At 37.5% G+C, this 19,242-nt stretch overlaps 1 protein-coding gene across 6 annotated transcripts in view; it reads left to right on the top strand.

Moving 5' to 3' along the window:
- Slc8a1 (solute carrier family 8 member A1) overlaps nt 1–10,448 on the top strand; it is a 356,468-nt gene extending 346,020 nt beyond the window's left edge. For all 6 annotated transcript variants that reach the window (XM_076832590.2, XM_076832589.2, XM_076832593.2 and 3 more), the window contains one exon: nt 10,072–10,448. In XM_076832590.2, the coding sequence (XP_076688705.1) occupies nt 10,072–10,448 (377 nt within the window). The remainder of the gene's footprint in view (nt 1–10,071) is intronic.
- Nucleotides 10,449–19,242: the final 8,794 nt, after the last annotated feature.

Here is a 19,242-nt window from a genome sequence, read left to right as displayed (position 1 = left end):
TTCATAGTGGATAGAGTTGTTTTTAGGATTCTGATCACACTTTGTGCCCTGTCCTGGGCACTTTCTTATCTCTGAATCCCAGGCCAGCCCCTGATGACAAGGATATCTCCTCTTGTTCTGTTCCACTACCCACTCCTCAGCCTCCACACCATTTGACATGCCCCTGCTCTATAGGTGGTATGTCTGATGTTTTCCACGTAAGGAGCCCTCTAGCATAATCCTGACTGCTGTCGCTTGAAAGGACAAGAAAAAGGTTGAAACTCAATCCCCATTTCATCTCAGATAAACCATGTTATTTATAGGAGTCTATTTTAATGTATATTAATGTATATTTTACCCTTTAATAATACTATAGACAACATATTCCTTTTGTAAATAATAGGAAATATTCATAAACAATGAGAAAATGAATCATGCAACCTTGCCACCCATTTGCATTCCAGAACTTTCAAATAATTTGCAAAAATGTGTATACAGATAAATACTACATATTTATCCATGTTTTTTAATGGATGCTATGTATAGTTAGATCACCCATTTTCTTAGTTAGTGGTGCGTCAATGAACACTTTTTTCTTTGTTGGTTAGTGTACATTTACATCATGATTTTAATAGTTGCATAATTTAGTTATGTAAAGTTATAATTTATTGAAAACATTAGACAAATTAGTTGCTTCTAATTTTCCTCTAGCATAAAATCTCTGCCCTGACTCATCCCTTACATAAACTTACAGACTTGTAAAATTATTTCTAAATATTCAATAATAGAATTGCCAGACCAATCAACTTGTAAATTTTTCAAGTTTTTATAGACATATACATTTTTTTTGCATAACATGATTAAACTATAGGAATGAACTAATGGGGGAAATTTCATACCAAATCACAGCAAGGTGGAAGCCAAAATGGGTAAATTATCAGAACTTTTTAAAGCCCTATCAAGTCTCACCTGTCTGTGATTGTCACCTGCTCCCCCCGATACTGGATTGAATTTGTAGGCAATGATAGCTTTTCTACTGAATTGCCTCCATTTGCTTACTTTGAAGAGTGTTCATGTTTTTTGAACTTAAAATTCACAAAACCATCCCTTCAAAAAGAGTGTCTATGTGGAATAAATAACTGGGTAAGTATCCTAGGGCAAAGGAACATGTTGGGTATCCATAGAGCCAGAATCACACCAGTGTAACCCTGCCAATGGAGAAGCTCTTCATAACCCATTAAGGCTGACTATAGGGTGAGAATGAGGTCGCTCTTTAGTTTTCTGTCTCATTATTCTCAGCTTTCTAGCTTGAGCAAGCACAGGACACCTATGGCTTTGCCATCTCTAAAGTAGGACATGAAGATAAGAGAATTTGAGAAGATTCAGGCAAGAGACAGATGTTCCAGAAAGAACAAAGCATAAAGGAAAGAACCAGGCTTTCAATGCCATGAGGGTTAAGAAAGAAAAAGAGGGAGATTATTGAGAAGGAAGAAGCAAGTCAGAGGAAGGCATCCAGTGCAGGGCAGACCTGGATTTTTTTTTTCCAGGCAAGAAGTGAGTTTCAGTTTTATCTATGTAATAACAAACAAGTTAGCTTAGGAAAATGACAACTAATGCAGCTATTTTATTTTAACCCCAGATTGGCCCTTGCTTTTTTTACTTTTCAAAATTAGCCAAATGTGGCTGAACTTTAATCTTTTTAATGTTTTGCTCTCATAGACTTTGTTTCATTAAAATAAAGTTTTATTATAAAAGTAATGGCATCATGGTTCAAAACTGGAAATAGCAAAAACTTCATGCTATTTTAAAAATAGGTTCACTTACGCCCATTTTTATTATACTATGAAGATAGTGTAAATGTAATGCTGAGAGAATCCAGGAACATAGAACATAAAGATTACTTTATCAGTCACTGTTCTTTGTTATTATTCTAAAAGGATGAAAGGTCTTCCATGAAAACAGCTCCTTCTTGTCTATTTCTGATCCATTCTAATATAATATTTTGCTAAAGGAGTCAGACTTATATTTCTAAATAGAACAATCTTATTCATTTTCTTTCAAATCATCAACTGCTTTAACACCAAGTAGTTAGAGTGGGAATAGGAAGTGATGTATTCTAGGAACCCTTTATTCACTTTCAAATTTAAGATGTAGCATGTATCCCAGTATTTACAGTTACCCCCATGGATTTGTGATTAAGAGCTTTGGACTCCAGCTAGGATCACACTCCTTTGGACCAAATATCTTACTGGCTATATATCTTTGAATAACTTTCTTATGTCCTGGGATTTACTTTTATTATTTATAAAGTGGGGATAATAATTATACCTTGGAAAGTTGTTTTGGGTTTAAATAAGAATCCGTAGATAGTGCCTAGCCTAGTAAGTTAGTAAGCCGCAGTAAATGTTCACTATTGTTGTGCTTCTCACCACCACCATTGCTGAATACCATGGACAGAGCCTCATTCTCCCATAATCTTACATAAACTGTATTAACCCTAAACCACCTAATTGGAGGAAACCATGATAAAATATTTTAATATTTTCACCTCATTCTTTCTTACTACAGGAAGAATTATGAAACCATAATAACAGGAAACATTTGTTTTGTACCTGTTAATTTCCAGGTACCTTCCTAAACCTTTTTACACTGTTTCTTTTAATAATTTTAATATCCATATAAATGACTACTTACATCCCTATTTTACAGGTGAAAGAGTAGAAGCTCATGAGGTTAATGAGTTAGTAATTGGCAAATGAGAACAAGACCAGATCTTACTCCATAGCTTGGGCTCTTTGCTACCACAACTAGACTATGCAGACTAGGACCAGCATTCCTCAGTAACAACAGTGATCACCCACAGGGTAACAGAGGCTAACAAATTAGTCATCTACTTTAGCCTCAGCTTACTAGATATCATCATGCCAAGAATAACCAGTGGGAATGACACAGTCCTCATTCAGCTACCTGCTCGCCTGGTATGACCAAAACCAGAAGACTTCTCTCAAATCAGGCAGCCACCTTCATCTTCCTTACTTGATCAAGCACACATTCAGCCACTATAATCTGCCATCAGCCTTTTTTATGTCTGCCAGTGAACAAGCAGGCCTCTAAAGTGAAGGCACCAAGTCTGCCCAGCATATACAATCTGGTCCCCCCAGAGCCATATTAATTTTGTCTCAAGAGCCAATCAGGATGGAACACTGCTACTTTTCTGCAGAATCAGCTAGTTTATTGGGAGTTTTGTTCCTGGCCAGGTTGAAAGGGTGGAATGACTGACAAAGCAATTCAGTGACATAATTCCCACAAACCTTATTAGAGTTCTTCAAAAGTTCCTGAATATCTATTTGACATCAAAGAATTAGAATTTTTAGCAAATTTTATCAAACTCCATGAATCTAGGGATTTGAACAAGGAAGGAGAATCTTAGATCCTCTTTTGAGAATTTGTGAACAATTACACTGAAGAATAATCTTATTCTAGGTGTATTAAAAGACTGGAGGATTATCTTCTGTTAAGAACATATTTCAAATTACTGTTTGGAAAGTAAATCAAATAACACGGTCATGTTCTTGTGTTCCCTGAAAAATAAACTCCATAGGTTGAGCTGAGTTTGCTCCTTTAATTAAAATTTATTCCTTTCTTTGACTTAAAATATACAAGATTTAGGATATGCAATAGGAAGACTAAGCCTCAGGGATACCTTTGGGAAATGCACATCTTCAAGTTAACATAGGAAAATAAGTGTCATTTAATAATAAAAATGGTTGATTTTTGCAGATCAATATGTCAAAACTATTCCATATATTGTTGCCTTCATTAATCTAGTGGAGGTGCCATTGTTCCCCTTTCAGGAATGAGAAGACCACAGCTATGGTTTCTCAGGCTGGTTGAGAGAGCCTGGTCCCATCCCAGACCAGTTAAGCAAAAAGTCAGGGTGGGGCTAGCAAGCTGCAATATTCCAAAGCTGTCCTGCTGATTCTGATTTGCTGCTGTGGACTAAAAATAGCTAGAAGCAGGGGCTCTGATCCTGCCAACACAGGTCCTCTTGAGTTTTTTACCTAACTCTTCTAGAAATAGGTCATGTCACTGTCTGTATTCTTTTTCATTCTCTTCAGGGAAAACTTTCATAGGAAGAAATTTGAAGTGTTTTTCCCTTTTTCAGTTTCTACAACTCCTTTCCCAGCTGGCCATTAATCAATCAAATGTCAGTAATTTCCTGCTTCCTGAAATTTCACTTAGAAGCCTAGTGAAATTGGAAATCACTGAATTTTTTTCACATGAACCAGTAAAGCAAGTGTGTGTGTATGTGAGTGAGGGAGTCGGGGTAAATGAATGTCACACCTCAGGACAAAAAACTGTTTAAGGCCCTCAGCAACAGCAGAAGAATTAGCATGCAAGGAAACTATTTCTGTTTCAATTCAAAAAGAGCAAGACAGAAGGAGGCAAGATAGAAGGGAGGAAAGAATAGAGAGAACTAAATGCATTAAGCAAGAGCCTGCTTTATAGTCACTAATAAGATTAAGGCCTTACACCAGAAGATCTCTAATGTCTTTCTATGACGTAAGTGTTATGAAATGTTCAAAATAAAATTGGTAAGAATCTCTTTGATCTTTCAGAATGTTTATGCACTATCACATTTTATTATTGTTTTGGTGGGGAGGCACTGGCAATTAAACTCAGGAGCACTCAACCACTGAGCCACATCCCCAGTCCTATTTTGTATTTTATTTTCAGATGATCTCACTGAGTTGCTTAGTGCCTGGCCATTGCTGAGACTGGCTTTGAACTTGAGAGTCTCCTGTCTCAGCTTCCAAGCCGGTAGGATTATAGGTGTATGCCACCTCGCCCAGCAACTGTCACATTTTTAAATGCATAGGATTGTAAAGTTAAAAGATCTTTTGAAAGGGTGTTATAACTCCCCCAAAGTTAAGAATTATCAATGTAACTCAGAATTCCCTATACTTACAGATTCTCTGACTGTGCTGTTTATAAAAATAGCTAATAACACTGAGTATTCATAAAGGGATAGAGTCTGTTCTACTGTCAGGCATGTTAACTCATTTCCTTCAATCTCCACGAAGTGGATATGCATGGTGCCTTATTGTTTTTACATAGAGGATCGAAAATCCAACTGATTTTGGTGGATTCCTCCCCTTCCCTTGCCTTTCAGCATAGCTGTGCTGAAATAGACTTAAAAATAGCACAAGAAGAGAGGGAAGCAGTAGAGTTAGGCAGCCCCAGCACCTCTATCCAGCCCACCCAAGTTGGTTTATGTGCAAAAGGATGCTATCTGAGAGACCAGCTGACCTCTTCCCAGTTATCTGCTTTCCTGAAATGCAAACATCCTCCCAGCAAGCCCCCCAAACTGGACACTTGAAGCAATTCCTCCCATTTCCATGTCTTATAATTTGGTTCTCTAACCTTCCCCTGACCAAGCCATTTTTAAAAAGATATGTCCCTGACTCCTTTCCCCAGTGAATCTACAGTAGGTCTAGGGTAGAACACCATATCTACATTTAAAATAATAATAATAAAATAAAGCTCTTTAACTAATTTTGGTTTTTGTTTTGGTACCATGGATTGAACCCAGGGGCACTTAACCACTGAGCCACATCCCGTGCCCTTTTTATTTTTTATTTTGAGATGGGGTCTAAGTTCCTTAGGGTCTCACTAAATTGCTGAGTCTGGCTTTGAACTTTGATGCTCCTGCCTCAGCCTCCCTAGCTGCTGGGATTACAAGCATGTACCACCATGCCCAGCTCTCCAAGTAATTCTGATGCAACAGTGTGACATTAAACAGCCTTTGAAATATGGGCCTTTCTGCTCCCATTTATGCCACAGCCTCCCTCATGGAAAGAGATGACTGATAAAGTGAGTTGAAGTAAATAATTCTGACAACATTTTGTACCTAATTTTAGAAGGCAAAATACTGCTATGTGATTTAATTTCATAAATGTTATCACAGTTTGATCAATGGAAAAATCTTTAGGTCTTGAAATCTCTTTTCCCATGATCTTCATATACTTCACTTAAGTAATATATTTGTTCAATGAGAATATCATTAGTCAATTCTGTTGAAGAAGAGCAATCATGTACAACTTGTACAGAAAGAAAACAGCACCAAAAGCATATATATGGATTTAGTATTCTGGTGTATTTTGCTGACTACCCAAACAGTGAGAGTAGAGAGAATCTTAGAGATCTTCTATTCTAATTTCTTCATTTTAGGTGAGGAAACTGTAATCTAAAAAAGTGAAGTGACTTGACCAAAGTTATATACAGTGAACTTGAACCAGGTCTACAGAGAACAATTTTGTCCCAACTTTGTGATATGTGTCTCCATTTGAGCCATGTTGCCGTCTAAACAAATTTTCTCTTATTTACAGTTATATGTATCAAGAAGATAGAATCAAAAGTCAGACACTATAAAACTAATTGAAGATGCATTAGATATCAAGGCTGGAATTAAAAATTACAAGGTCAGAAGCCTGACCTTGGGTGTATATGTAGAAAAAAAAAATATATATATATAGACACTCATACATATATAAGACATTCATAATAGTGTGTGCATATAAATACACACAAACACACATACACACTGAATTGTCAAGATATCTTAATTTATGCTAATCACGTAAGAAATATGACTCCCTTATTTTTGTGTTTAATGAACCAAGCTCTCAATATGTTTATATCCCTCTGAGACCAGGCAGCAGTTACTTCTTGAATTTTACTTTGGGAAAAGGCATTTGCCTTGTTCGACCACAGGCAGGTTCCAGGTTTAGTGTTGAGGGTAGGAGCTGGTGGTGCCCAACATATGGTGTGGGATGTGTTGCTCTGGGCATTAAGCAGCAAAGCAGCAATAGAAGGTAATTTGGGGAGATTCCTTCCCACTTCATTTGGAGAAGAGAGTTATCTCTGTTGGAGCTAAGGTTAATGGTTTGGATCTGCATGTGTTCCTACAATTTTTTTAAAACATACTTTTTGAGTTGAAACTAAAAATAGGCAAAAGGCTGATGCCTAATCCAGGTAAATAAAATCTACCAGACTCCAAGAGGCCCAGAACATGTTTCATTTATGTGATGAGCTAGTCAGTTTGGCTCCTAAATTTTAGGGACTCTAGAGAAAAGCATTTGAAAATAGGAACCTATTTTTACAAGTAAGAATTTTCATGTAATATTCACATAAATAGGCTATTGAAAAATAGCTGGAGGGGGAGGATATTGCCGCACACCTGGTATGCCCTTCGTTTCAGGGTGTAGGTCTGATTTGGGTGTTCAGGCCTCTGGACCCAGGATTCTTTGACCTTTACACCTCTTTCCCTTCTGGTGCAGAGATAGAGGCTGCCATCTGGAAAGTCTAGGGTTTCTGAGTGGAGATAGGACAGTGTGCTCTGTACCACGTGCCAGGGATGTATGCAGGTTTGTGCAATGCAACAGCCAGGTCACCTGTCCCTACAGCATATGAGCGGACTACCTACATCCCAAAAGGGCCCTGCCTAATGTGGCCATCTGTTCACCATCAGCCATTGCTAGCTCAGAATAATGTTTCAGGTGTTTCTGGGCAGCAGCTGAGCTGTAAACTGCTCTCTCCTGCCTTGGACTCTTGTTCTTTTACTTTCTTTGCTCCACTGCCTGTCCTTGAAGAAGAAAAGCAAAAGACTTTTTTTTTCTTCCTTTTGATGCTGCTGCAGCAGCACCTTTGAAGAACTCTTAATAATGAAATGCAAGAGACCATTAAGATTTGTCTGGCTTTGCTTTTACTCATCAGTCTCTGTAATAATCCTATTGGGCTGCAAGCTGTGACCATGAAGGCACAAAGCAGCACAAATCCAAGCAGGTGAAATAGCCAAGTGCCTGTACCTTCTTTAGTCTGTTCCCCTGAAATAGGAATGGTCATTTGTTGAAAACCTGCTTCAAAGTTTCTGAATGGAAGGAGCAGGGCAACCTAAATGGAGTAAGTGGAAAGGAACCTTTTATTCTTCCTGGGAGGGGCAATATGGTATGGACTGAGAATGGACTTTAAAATCAAACAGACTTGATTTAAAAATTCTCATTTGGCTGATCAAGACTTGGTCTCTGAGGCATACTATCACAATGATATAGTTTCTAAAATTACAAACAGGGAATAATAACACCCAGTCCCTAAGGCTTTGAAAGGGTTGAATGAGGATATACATAAAACCTATATAGCATAGTGCCTCGCATAGAATAAACAGTTATTGCTTTAATTATAAAAGAGTAGCAATATCTACTTTCCATCACAGACAGAGGTCATAATCAATGAGACAGGCCCTTGGGACTGATCAATTCCATTTCAGAAAAAATGTGATACTCAGATGCAATAGCCTCCAATCGACCTAAGTAACTTTCTTCCCCATCATAAAGTAGAGAATCTATAGGCTCATATAAACTTTCATGCTTTGTGGATTGTCCCCCATGGCTATTTACCAAGGAGCAATTGTGGCAACAGAATGACAACAGAGGAGAGAAACTAGACCAGGTAGCATACAACTATCTGCCTGCACAGAGCATTCTAGGAACCTCAGGAAGACCAGAGCAGTGGATACAGCACTTTGAAGTATATAGTACTTGGCCATTAGTGACTGCAAGTGTGAGTTAAATTTGATTGTTATTAACATCTACTATAAACACACTATGCAAGGAATTTTGCACAGGTCATTGAAAAGACTCTGATGCCACTATCTTGGCATCATATAGACAACACATTTAGTTTCTTTAAATGTATGTTTTTAGTTGTAGATGAACACCTTTATTTTGTTTATTTATTGTTATGTGGTGCTGAGGATTGAACCCAGTGCCTCCCTAATGCTAGACAAGTACTCTACCACTGAGCTACCCCTCTAGCCCTAAATTTAGTTTCTTGCAAGTTCTGTTTACATGCTTAATAAAAGGGGCTACTTCAGATCCTATCCCAGCTTTTAAACTACTCTAAATTGCCTTGTTGACATTATCTTCCAAAACAACAATAAGAGCTACTCGTACCAAGAAGCATAGAAGGCATTTTACACATAATATTTCAACTTGACAGCAGCAATCTGAAGTGGGTATCAGTATTCCATTGTCACATATTAGGAATTGAAGCCCAGGACCACACACTTAGTTGTAAAGGCAAGATAAAACCTCTGTGCTCTACTCATCAAAAGGTGTAAGTTACTATGGTCTACTCCCCACCCCCAATAGTGAACCCTGACTTCCCTATATTCATAAAAAGATACACTCAGGACTGTTGGTGAACAAAGAGCTTTGAGGATGCTCACTGGTACTTATGGCACAGAGAAAGGTGAGATGGTTCAATTAGCAGGCATGCGCCTTGAAGACAGGAAACCAGAGCTCAAGCCCTCCATAAAGTCTTGGCAGTTGTGTGATTCACACCCATTACTTATCATGTCTAAGCCTCATTTCTTCACCTCATAAAATCGTTATCACAATCCATGTGGTCATATAGGTGAATCCACTTTCCTATCCAAAGGCTCGAGGCAATTGTCAGCTATTATTATAATTTGAATGTTTTCAATTCTACTATTGACTTGCTCTTGAATCTTTGGAAATCTCTCCTGACTCTTTCACTTCCTCATCTATAAACAAGAGCTGCTGACACACATCTTTTAGTAATACCTACCAGAACCCATTTTCACCTGTAGTGACCTGGAATCTTTGGGGATACTGTTAAAATAGATTCCTCAGCCCCAGTGATTATGACCCAATGCAGCTTATAATATTCACTCCATAGAAGGACCCACTGGTTTCTAGTGTAGGTGGCCTGAGATTACTCTCTGAAAAATACTGCCCTGCAAGCTCAGTGTACAAAAAATGATGGTATCTGTGGATAAAGAACTGGAGGGACATCACTTCTTCAGTAACATAGACACCACCAAGCCCTTGGTTCCTGATATCTAGATCCTGTTCTTTTCACCACGTGAATCAAAGGAACATCAAAGCTCACTCTGGGTTCCTGGGTTTATACCACGGTTTCGTTCTAGACCCCACACTAGAAGCTCCCAGCACTCTGTGGACATCTTTAGAAGGCTGAGTGTCATTGCCTTTTTTTCTTCTTCTTCTACAGACACATTCGCCAGCAAAGTGGCAGCCACCCAGGACCAGTATGCTGATGCATCCATAGGTAACGTCACAGGCAGCAACGCAGTGAACGTCTTCCTGGGAATCGGCGTGGCCTGGTCCATCGCTGCCATCTACCACGCAGCCAATGGGGAACAGTTCAAAGTGTCTCCTGGCACACTAGCTTTCTCTGTCACTCTCTTCACCATTTTTGCTTTCATCAATGTGGGGGTGCTGCTGTATCGGCGGAGACCAGAAATCGGAGGTGAGCTCGGTGGGCCCCGGACTGCCAAGCTCCTTACATCCTCCCTCTTTGTGCTCCTGTGGCTCTTGTACATTTTCTTCTCCTCCCTGGAGGCCTACTGCCACATAAAAGGCTTCTAAAGGAACAACAAATATAGTAAATTTATATATATATATATATATACATATATATATATACATAAAAATTATGTATCATGAACAGAGGAAATTGACATTTGTCATGTTCACTTACCTGCTGATGGAATCCAGCTTCAAGAGCATACTTTGTACTAGGGCCAAAGTCAGAAACCATCACCTCCCATTCCCAGGGGCATCATCATGTGAACAAGGCGCAGAGGCAGGGCCATATTTGCAGCTCGGCCTACAAGAGCTGTACTCTCTCCAGGTTCATAAATTGTTAAGGCTTTGATTTGTTTTCTTGTTTTTCTGTTTTGTTTTCAGTGGGGTTGAGGAGGTGGCTGCTGTTTGGCTTTGTTTTTTGTTTTGTTTTGTTGGGAGGGTCCGGGTTTTCGCTTCTCTTTGTGAGAGGTGATAACCCATCCAAATGTAAATGGGTTTGGGGTAAAAATTGAAATCATTAAGATACCCCCTCCCTCGCCTCCTCCAAACACTTTTTAAAAATGACTTTGGATTAAGAAAGGATCTGGGCGTGGAAGAAGAAAGAAGCACAGCACATCTTCACTCTATTACCAAATTTCATGCTTCTCTCCACAATGTGAGCCGACTGACGCTGCCTCCAAGAAGAAGCATGGGAGCTGGGACGGAGCCAGGAAAAGCGATGGTTCTTGATATAGTCTGTTATTGAAGGATGCGGTGCCTGGCACTCTTGTTCAACAGGTACAAGGATAATGTGCCTAGATTCCCAGGAACATGCAAAACCCTTTATTTCTTATCTCTTGAACTCTGGACTATGATTCACAAGGCCCTATCCATTCCAACCCAGGTAACTCCCCAGGTGTCCCATCCCAGCCCTCCTCCTGCTTACCTACTCTCCATGCAAACAGGAAGAATAATCCCATTCAAAAAGCACATCATCCTTTTCCATTTGCATCAGTTATATGTGTCCCAGTCCCATGTTGCTGCTGCTGCCTGGGATTGTCCGTCAGTTTTATTTTCAAAAGTATCCGTGGCTCGCACAATCCTGTCCCAGTCACTACCGAACATTTGCTCCTTCTTCATGTGCCTGTTTGGGAATGTTGTTGTGATACCTGTTACACAGTGCATGGATGAAAAACAAAACAAAACAAAGCGTATCTGTATATAGTAGAGTATAGCATATACTGTTCTCCCATTCAGCAACGTTGATTGGACGTTGAAGACATAAGTGAGCTTTCTTTTCACCTGAGTTGTTGCTTTCATGTTGTTATTGAGTTTGATTATTACTAGGGATAAAAGGAGAAAAATGGCTCATTTTTCATGCACATTCATTCTAAGAAGCAATAACAGTCTTGTGGGGAAAAGCTAAAGTTATTGAGAGGCTAGCAGGCAACCTACTAAGATCTTTATGGAAAATTAGCCACGTGGAACATATCAGAGGCCTCTGTGAATCACCCATTAATTCAGGAAGGCCAAAGAGAAAGGTGTTGGAGAGAAGTGGATGCGTGGGATATGCCTGGCTTTCAGAACCACCATGTCCACAACACCCCTTCCCCCAAAGTATTTATTGCACATCTGCTCTGTCTGGCACAGATGTTAGATGGCACTGCTCTGTTCGTTTTATTTTTTTATGTAAAAGGCATTATTAAGTCCTGTTTCTTTCACCATCCAGTCCAGACTCCTCTGATTATAGTAGTTCCCAAGTAGGAAAGAAGCCAAGATAACCAATGGGCCTTTAAGTGTTTCTCCTCTACTTATGATGAAAAGAAGGTAATTAAATGAGATTAGTGCCTCCCAGAGGATTGCACTGGGAGGTTTTAACCTTTGAAAAGGAATGGCTCTTTCTGTTTCAAAATACCAAAGAGTGTAGATCAACCCAACATTCCAAAAAGTGATTCCACTAATGAGCAAAATTGGAATGACTGTTCACCTCTCAGAGACTTCTCAGTCTCTAAGGAAATCCAGGCCGGAGACATCCCTGGCCCTCTGTATTAATTCAAAGATACGTAAAAAAGAAACATTGTTGAGGTTTATTTTCTCTTCGCCTACTCAGTAATCATGACCATTCACCATTTATTAAATGCTTGGTGATGAAGTGAATAATGAACTGCTGGTCGTCCACTCAACAGGCCAGGTAGTATACTGTTTCCTGGGGCCCAAGGCATGATCTAGGCTGCCCAGCTTCCTGCCCTCAGCAGGGTACACAGAGAATCCAATTATTATTTCCATGAGTAAAAGTTAACACAACCATATGGGAACAGTTTTATCTTGCAAGGATGAACACAATTATGAAAATGTTTAATATAAACACATAATTGTACAGATAAAATTGTCCAAATATCAAAGATTGTCTTTAAGAGGATGTAAAGTTTAGATTTGAAGAATACCCTCCTTATGCTTGGCCAACTTGCAGATAACATTTGTCTCCCCATTTTAAACCAAGAAGGGCAATCATGTGGTGATGCACATCACTGAGAAGACCCAGTTAACCTCGGTTTTTACCATTGTGGCAACAGTACTTTTCCAGGACCCATCTCTGACCTATCGTTGACAACCAACACTGGTGACTGCTTTAGAGACACGTTCTAACCCACTCCCCCCACCCCCCGCCACCAAGATTTAAAAAATGGAAAGCTAGCCTAGAAACACCAAGTAAATAAGGGAAAGGATACAAGGTATTTCAACTTTAGAAAGATTTTGCACTCATTTCTAGCCATATTTGGAATGTCAGTAATCCCATAGTGAATCTTCACTTTAAAAGAACCCTTAAGAAATTCTTGCTGTTGGTGGATTTCAATTTTGAAACATTTTGGTTTGTTTGCCTTTTCAGTTTTCATGCTATAGAGAAAATACGATTCTCATTATTCAGGGTTGTTATTATTATAGTTGTGTAAAATTATTTCATTTGATTTGTTTGATTATTTTATTTTGTGTGTATTGTGCACAGCTTTAGGGGGGAAATGCACTAATTGTGCTGTTCCTTATAAATGGTACACATATTGACACAGACCAATAAAGTTTCTAATTGTTTCTGATTTAATCACTAGTGATACAGCATAGTCTGTATGCAATGTTTTCTCTCTTCTCATTGTCATTGACTTCATCTTTTTGTTTTCATGTTTTGAAGAAATAAAAACCACAAAGGTATTATTGTGCAGTTGGTATCCTCATCCAGATGAAAGAGACACCCAGTATTCAAACTCTTGCAAATGTCAACCCTGTCGTAGTACAACATTCTCTTTTTAATTTCCCAAGAGGACACAGAGCCAGAATATTTGTCTGTCCTATAATGCTGAGATAAATGTTGGATGTTCCTCCATTTCACTATTTTTTTACATCTTTTTAGTACAATTCTATCTTCATCCTTCCTGCCTCCAAGATAATGAACCCATAAACAGTTGCACGTCAGGCAGCTTTTTAGCATGCAGTGTATTAAATCAAATCCTTCAACCCAAATAAAACTGATCATGGGAAGTGTAATTATTTCCCAAGGGCCGAGGGACACCAAAGTAAATTGTTCTTTCAGTATACTACACTGTTTTCCTTTTCATTCCCAGGAGAACTTTTTTCCTTTCACTAATAATGTGACTATTTTTATAAGTTATAGACTTCATATTTCATATAATCAGAACAGCAAAGGAAGATATGACACCACAAATGGAATAATCATTTGGGGAACAAATGTGGTCTCTTACAATAATAGAATACGTGCACTAGGTACACATAAATGATACATTATCCATCTGAACATCCATCCCTAAAATTTTCCACAGAATTCATTATAACATTATATGGCCATAGGTGGCACATTTTCATGTGTTAAGGAAATAATGTACAATTTAAATGTTTTCTTGAAACAAAAAATTGATATGTCTTAAATTGATATCTCTTCTGGGTACAAATCTTCAGTTTAACACAAAAGGAGCAGTCAGAATAGACATTTTTGAACAGCCAAATGAGTAAGTTGATGAACAGAGAACCCTTGACCATTTAACAACCTTTGGCAAAATGCCGTGGCCCAATAATTCTATACTTCTTATGAGCAAATTTTAACTTGTTCAAAGATTCTGATTAAATATATCTACCAGTGAAGATTTTATAAAACTTGCTTTTTATAGTTTGCAGCATAAATGCACTAATTTTTATTATTATTTTCAAATATATTAAATTACATAATACGCTTTTTAAAAGAAATCCTACAAAGATTCTGATAAGTTGCTGTCATCTGATGCAATGCCCCCTCCCAACAGTGTCTACCTAGGAAAACTCACTATTCGCTTGGCCTTTTCCACATCTGGCTTGACTCATTGTTGATTCTGCAGGTCCAGGTTTCTGAACTTAACGTGTTAAAGTGAAATTGACTGTTTGCTCTGCATACCCCAGAGAACTTTGGAAAAAAATTGGAAATATTTCTCTGGCAGATGATGAAGCCCTTTGCTTTCTAATGGTGATAAAACTTCCCTTTTCAAGAAATGTAAATCAAGAAACACTGATTTATCTTAAGACTTCTTTTGCTGTTGCAGGTCTAAAGATGTGAAATTCTCTCTTTTGATTTTGGTCTCCTGTCTCTGATCATAGGCAGTTGCATCAGAGCAAGTCCTGAGTATAGTTTCATGACCTCAGGAACACTTGGCCATTTTGTGGTTGACCACATACAATGTTGGATCTCATCCTCACCTGCTGCTGGGATTCAGCTTTGCTTGTAAAAAATCACTCCATTTGGCCAAGCCATTCTAGCTGCTGGCGAAACTGAGCAGAGATAAATGTGAATTTCATTTGACAAATAAGTGAGTTCATTACGCAGAAGAGACATACAAAATTGTATTTATCTTATGAGAAAGAAACATGTTTTGAATGGTTTCATTAGCTTTTGTTCAGATCTACCTGCAGATTTGTGTTAATGGGTTGTATTTCTGCTATTCTTTTCTAATATTATGCACTTATCATTTCTTGCCACATTCATTGTCTTTGTACCACCCAGCCACGTTGTAAACATCGGGCGGCCCTGATGGTATTCCACCTCCCAGGATAGCATGGGAAGGGTAAACAACTGAAATAGGTATTTCATTTATTGAAGCTTAATCAGCCTATGGCTATTCATCTCCCAAAGTAGAGAATGTCTTGTCTATAGAAGGAGCAACCACCAAGAGGTGGGGAGAGAATGCTTCAGCTTTCTAGCTCCTAAGAAATGGTAAGTATGCAGCTTTCTGTGACTTTTCTTTGCCTTCCAAGATGTCCACATGATGCACTCAGAAGCTCTCCAAATTTTCAGTTTTGTCAAAGGTCCTCTAATTTAATCTCAGGAGCATTTAAATCAGTGGTTTTGTAAATGACTATTTTTAGGAAAAAGCATTATTTCATCATCTAATCTTTCCTTTCCTTACTGTCAATCTTTGCAATTCCTCCACTAAGTTACTCCACTGCATTTGGTTGCCCTTAGTGATGCTTACGGCTAATTCTCCACAATGGGGAAAAGGTTTGTGCTAAAAGTGACAGGTTAGGGAATGTGAAAGTGAACTTAACATAGGAAAAATTAAACATGATGACATTTCACTAGAAAAGATTCATTAGAACATAGTATGGTATCTCTGCAAATGTTTAGGATAAGTTATGCCCTACAGTTGCATACTATGGTGGTATTATTTATTTTATTCCTGTTTGAATCACACTTGTCATGTCACATTGCCCATCTACCTGGTCTTCTATCAATATGTGCAGAGATAAATTGGAAACAAACAACAACACACCCAGCCCCAGGCTCCATGAGAATTTCTATAAAGGTGAAGTATATAAATACAGAAAAATATAATGTATGGCTTCTGTGCCTTTAAGAAATATCAGTGAGTCAAATGCTTCTCATATTATATGAAATGGTAGGAAAATTCACATTAATAACCAAAAACACCAAGAGAGTAATTAGCTAACTTCAATGTTACTGAGCCAAATTTGACAGTTAATACACAACCCAACCCTCCTAATTTGCTGACTGCAAAGATGGCTATATTTAGCCAAATCTAAGAATGTACTGGTGGAAGGGGAAATTAATGTACTAGGATGATTATATAGCCCTGTGTATTATAATTATCTATTCATCTAGAAGGATCAGGTTTAGAGATTTTTTTTCAGACAACAGTCCCTACATTCCAAAATAACTTTTAATTTACAGAACATTTTATTAGACCCCTCTGAAGCCATGTATGAGAAAAGAGAAATTTGCTATGGAGAATTTTCTAAATATGGAATTGTAGGTTGGAACTGACCCACTCTCTAATGTGAAGAACAATACAAAAATCAATTCTACTAAACAAATACATAAGCACTTTTCAAAATATTTCACCTAAAAAAACAAGGAACAAACCAAACTGTTGAAGATAAAACTGATATGATCCAAATGCCTAGTTTTGAAAAAATATTGAATACCTTTCTCATGTTTGCATTTCATTTTGAAAAATACTCCAAAGAAGAAATTATGAAAGATTTTGAATTCCAACAATTTCCAAATAATGAATATGGCTAAAATAGTGATATGGGTGATACTTATCGACATTGTTGGCAAGAATATATTTTAAAATGAGAGAATTTGGCATGAAGCCAACATGTTAAGTGGTATCTCATCACATATTAGTGTTGTCTGGGATATTTGAAAGTTATTACATTAAATTAAGATCTATTCCCAGTTTCAAGAGACACCTGTAGGATTTAATCTTATATTCTAGGATTTTTATGAAAATCGAATCTGGACATATATAATATTTAGCTTTGACAACCAATGAAAAGTATCCTTTTGGCACACTTCAATTTTATTGAGTAATTTAGTGGAATACATTGAACTTATACAATGTGTCATTACAAAATGCCTTCAATAATTTCTTCCCTTCCATTATTTTTAAGCCATAAAATTTCTAAATTGCCCACCTTGATAATTTGATAACTTAATACTTTCATTTATTTAAAAAAGACTCCATTCTGATATTGTTATTTTCATTTCAGAATTTTGATATTTAAATAATCAATACTAGATGGGATATTGAACTTGAGACTAGTCCAAATAAAGTACAAATCCCAGACAGCTCTATCAATAGTTAAATGCTTCTGAAACACTGGCCTTTTAAGGCACGGCAAATGTAAATATTGTTCTTAATCTTTTCTCTTTCAAAAATTTCCATTTCAACTTGTGCAAAAACACACAGAAAATCTTTGAAATGCTAGTTGTTATTTCTCTTGAGAATCAGACATTGTTTCAGCATTAGATCCCCTCTATCCCATCTCTCCTAGACTATAGAAATACATATATGAAAACAGAAATTGATTACGTGTGTCAAATGACCTGAACTACATTTTGGATGTCTAGAATTGTCCAGAAGTTCATGTCAGGTTAATGTTCCTTTTTATCAGCTCTCTTGTATAAATGGAAAAAGGTAGAGAGGCATGGATGGAAGCACATTCTTGATTATATATATTTTTTTAAAATGCAAAATGTGGTTGTTTGAAAAACTGCTTCAAATAATGTTAATGATATATATCCTTCCAAAACAGAAATTCATTTTTAAAAGAACAAAACATATTTTCTTCCTTTTACTTAGCAAGCATTTCTGTTAGAAAGTCTTTAAGATTGATTAGGATTTCTTCAGCCTTTGAAGTGGAGATATTGAAAACACTTCTTGAAACAAGGATATTCTGGTCAAGGTCAAACTCTGGGAGTAAAAGGATAAAATTTTATATCTTCCTTTGAAACACAGCCCTGAGCAGGCAGCAACCATATATCAGTTGACATTTTCTAAGGTGTTTTAACATGTTGGGAGAAAAAAAAAATGGAGTCCCATGCAGTCCTGCCACAGACACTAGACATATACCATGTTGCTAACTGATATATTCTCAACTGAATCAGCTCCTAACTTTCATATACACTGATTGGCTTATCTCTAGTATTTTCCCTCCAAGATCCTATTAATAAGCAAACTGCCCTTTCAACCAGTTGACACATGATATTTCTCTAAGGAGTCTTGTCAGGGTAAGGAGTTGGTTGTAGAGGGGGCATAATATTGGAGCCAAATCATTGGAACCCATTTGACCATCTTCCACATTACATATTGGACCCTATTTGGGACATTTACCCTTTGAAATAGTGGAAAGACTCTTATTGCTATTTCATCAACAGAACTTTTTTGATATTGGATCTAAGCAAGGATAACATCATATGAAAACTGAAAGTTATCTTTTTTAGCTACAATTATTATTGTTAAATTTGCAAGAAAATTTTATCTTTGAAGTTTCCATCCAAAACTCCAAGGAGAATGGAGTTTCTGCTGCCATCAGCAATCTTATAAGAAATCTAACACTCCAAATCCTTTGTGACTCAGATGATATTATGGTAAATATATTTATGAAACTTAGTCTTGATATTCTCAAGTTGCTCTTACAAATCTGCATAGATTTACTTTCTTTTTTTTTTAAACAGGCACACTTCTAATCAAAATGGAATGGGAATTTTTCCAATAACTGGTTGTATCTTGTTGAGAAATGAACCTGGTACCCAAAGAAGCTGTGAGCACTTGGTTGACTCAGCAACTCTTCTTTTATGCCCCCTTTTACTTCTGATTTAATCCCTATACACATCCTTCAGAAACAACTGCAAATAGTGAGAGAATAGTCAAAAGCAGAAGAGTCATTTTTCTTCTCAAAATGGGCTAAATTTGCTTGTCATCATTAAAAATTTGTTGCATTTTAAAACTTCAAAACAAATGGGGATGGTTTATAATGCCAAATCTGAGGCAAAGATTGCATTTTTGCAAAGCTACCCAGAAAACGTATGACAGTT

The sequence above is a fragment of the Callospermophilus lateralis genome, chromosome 14, assembly GCF_048772815.1.
Source record: "Callospermophilus lateralis isolate mCalLat2 chromosome 14, mCalLat2.hap1, whole genome shotgun sequence".
NCBI classification, from domain to species: domain Eukaryota; kingdom Metazoa; phylum Chordata; class Mammalia; order Rodentia; family Sciuridae; genus Callospermophilus; species Callospermophilus lateralis.
The sequence above is the reverse complement of the archived record's forward strand: the minus strand, read 5'-3'. Positions and strand labels throughout refer to the sequence as shown.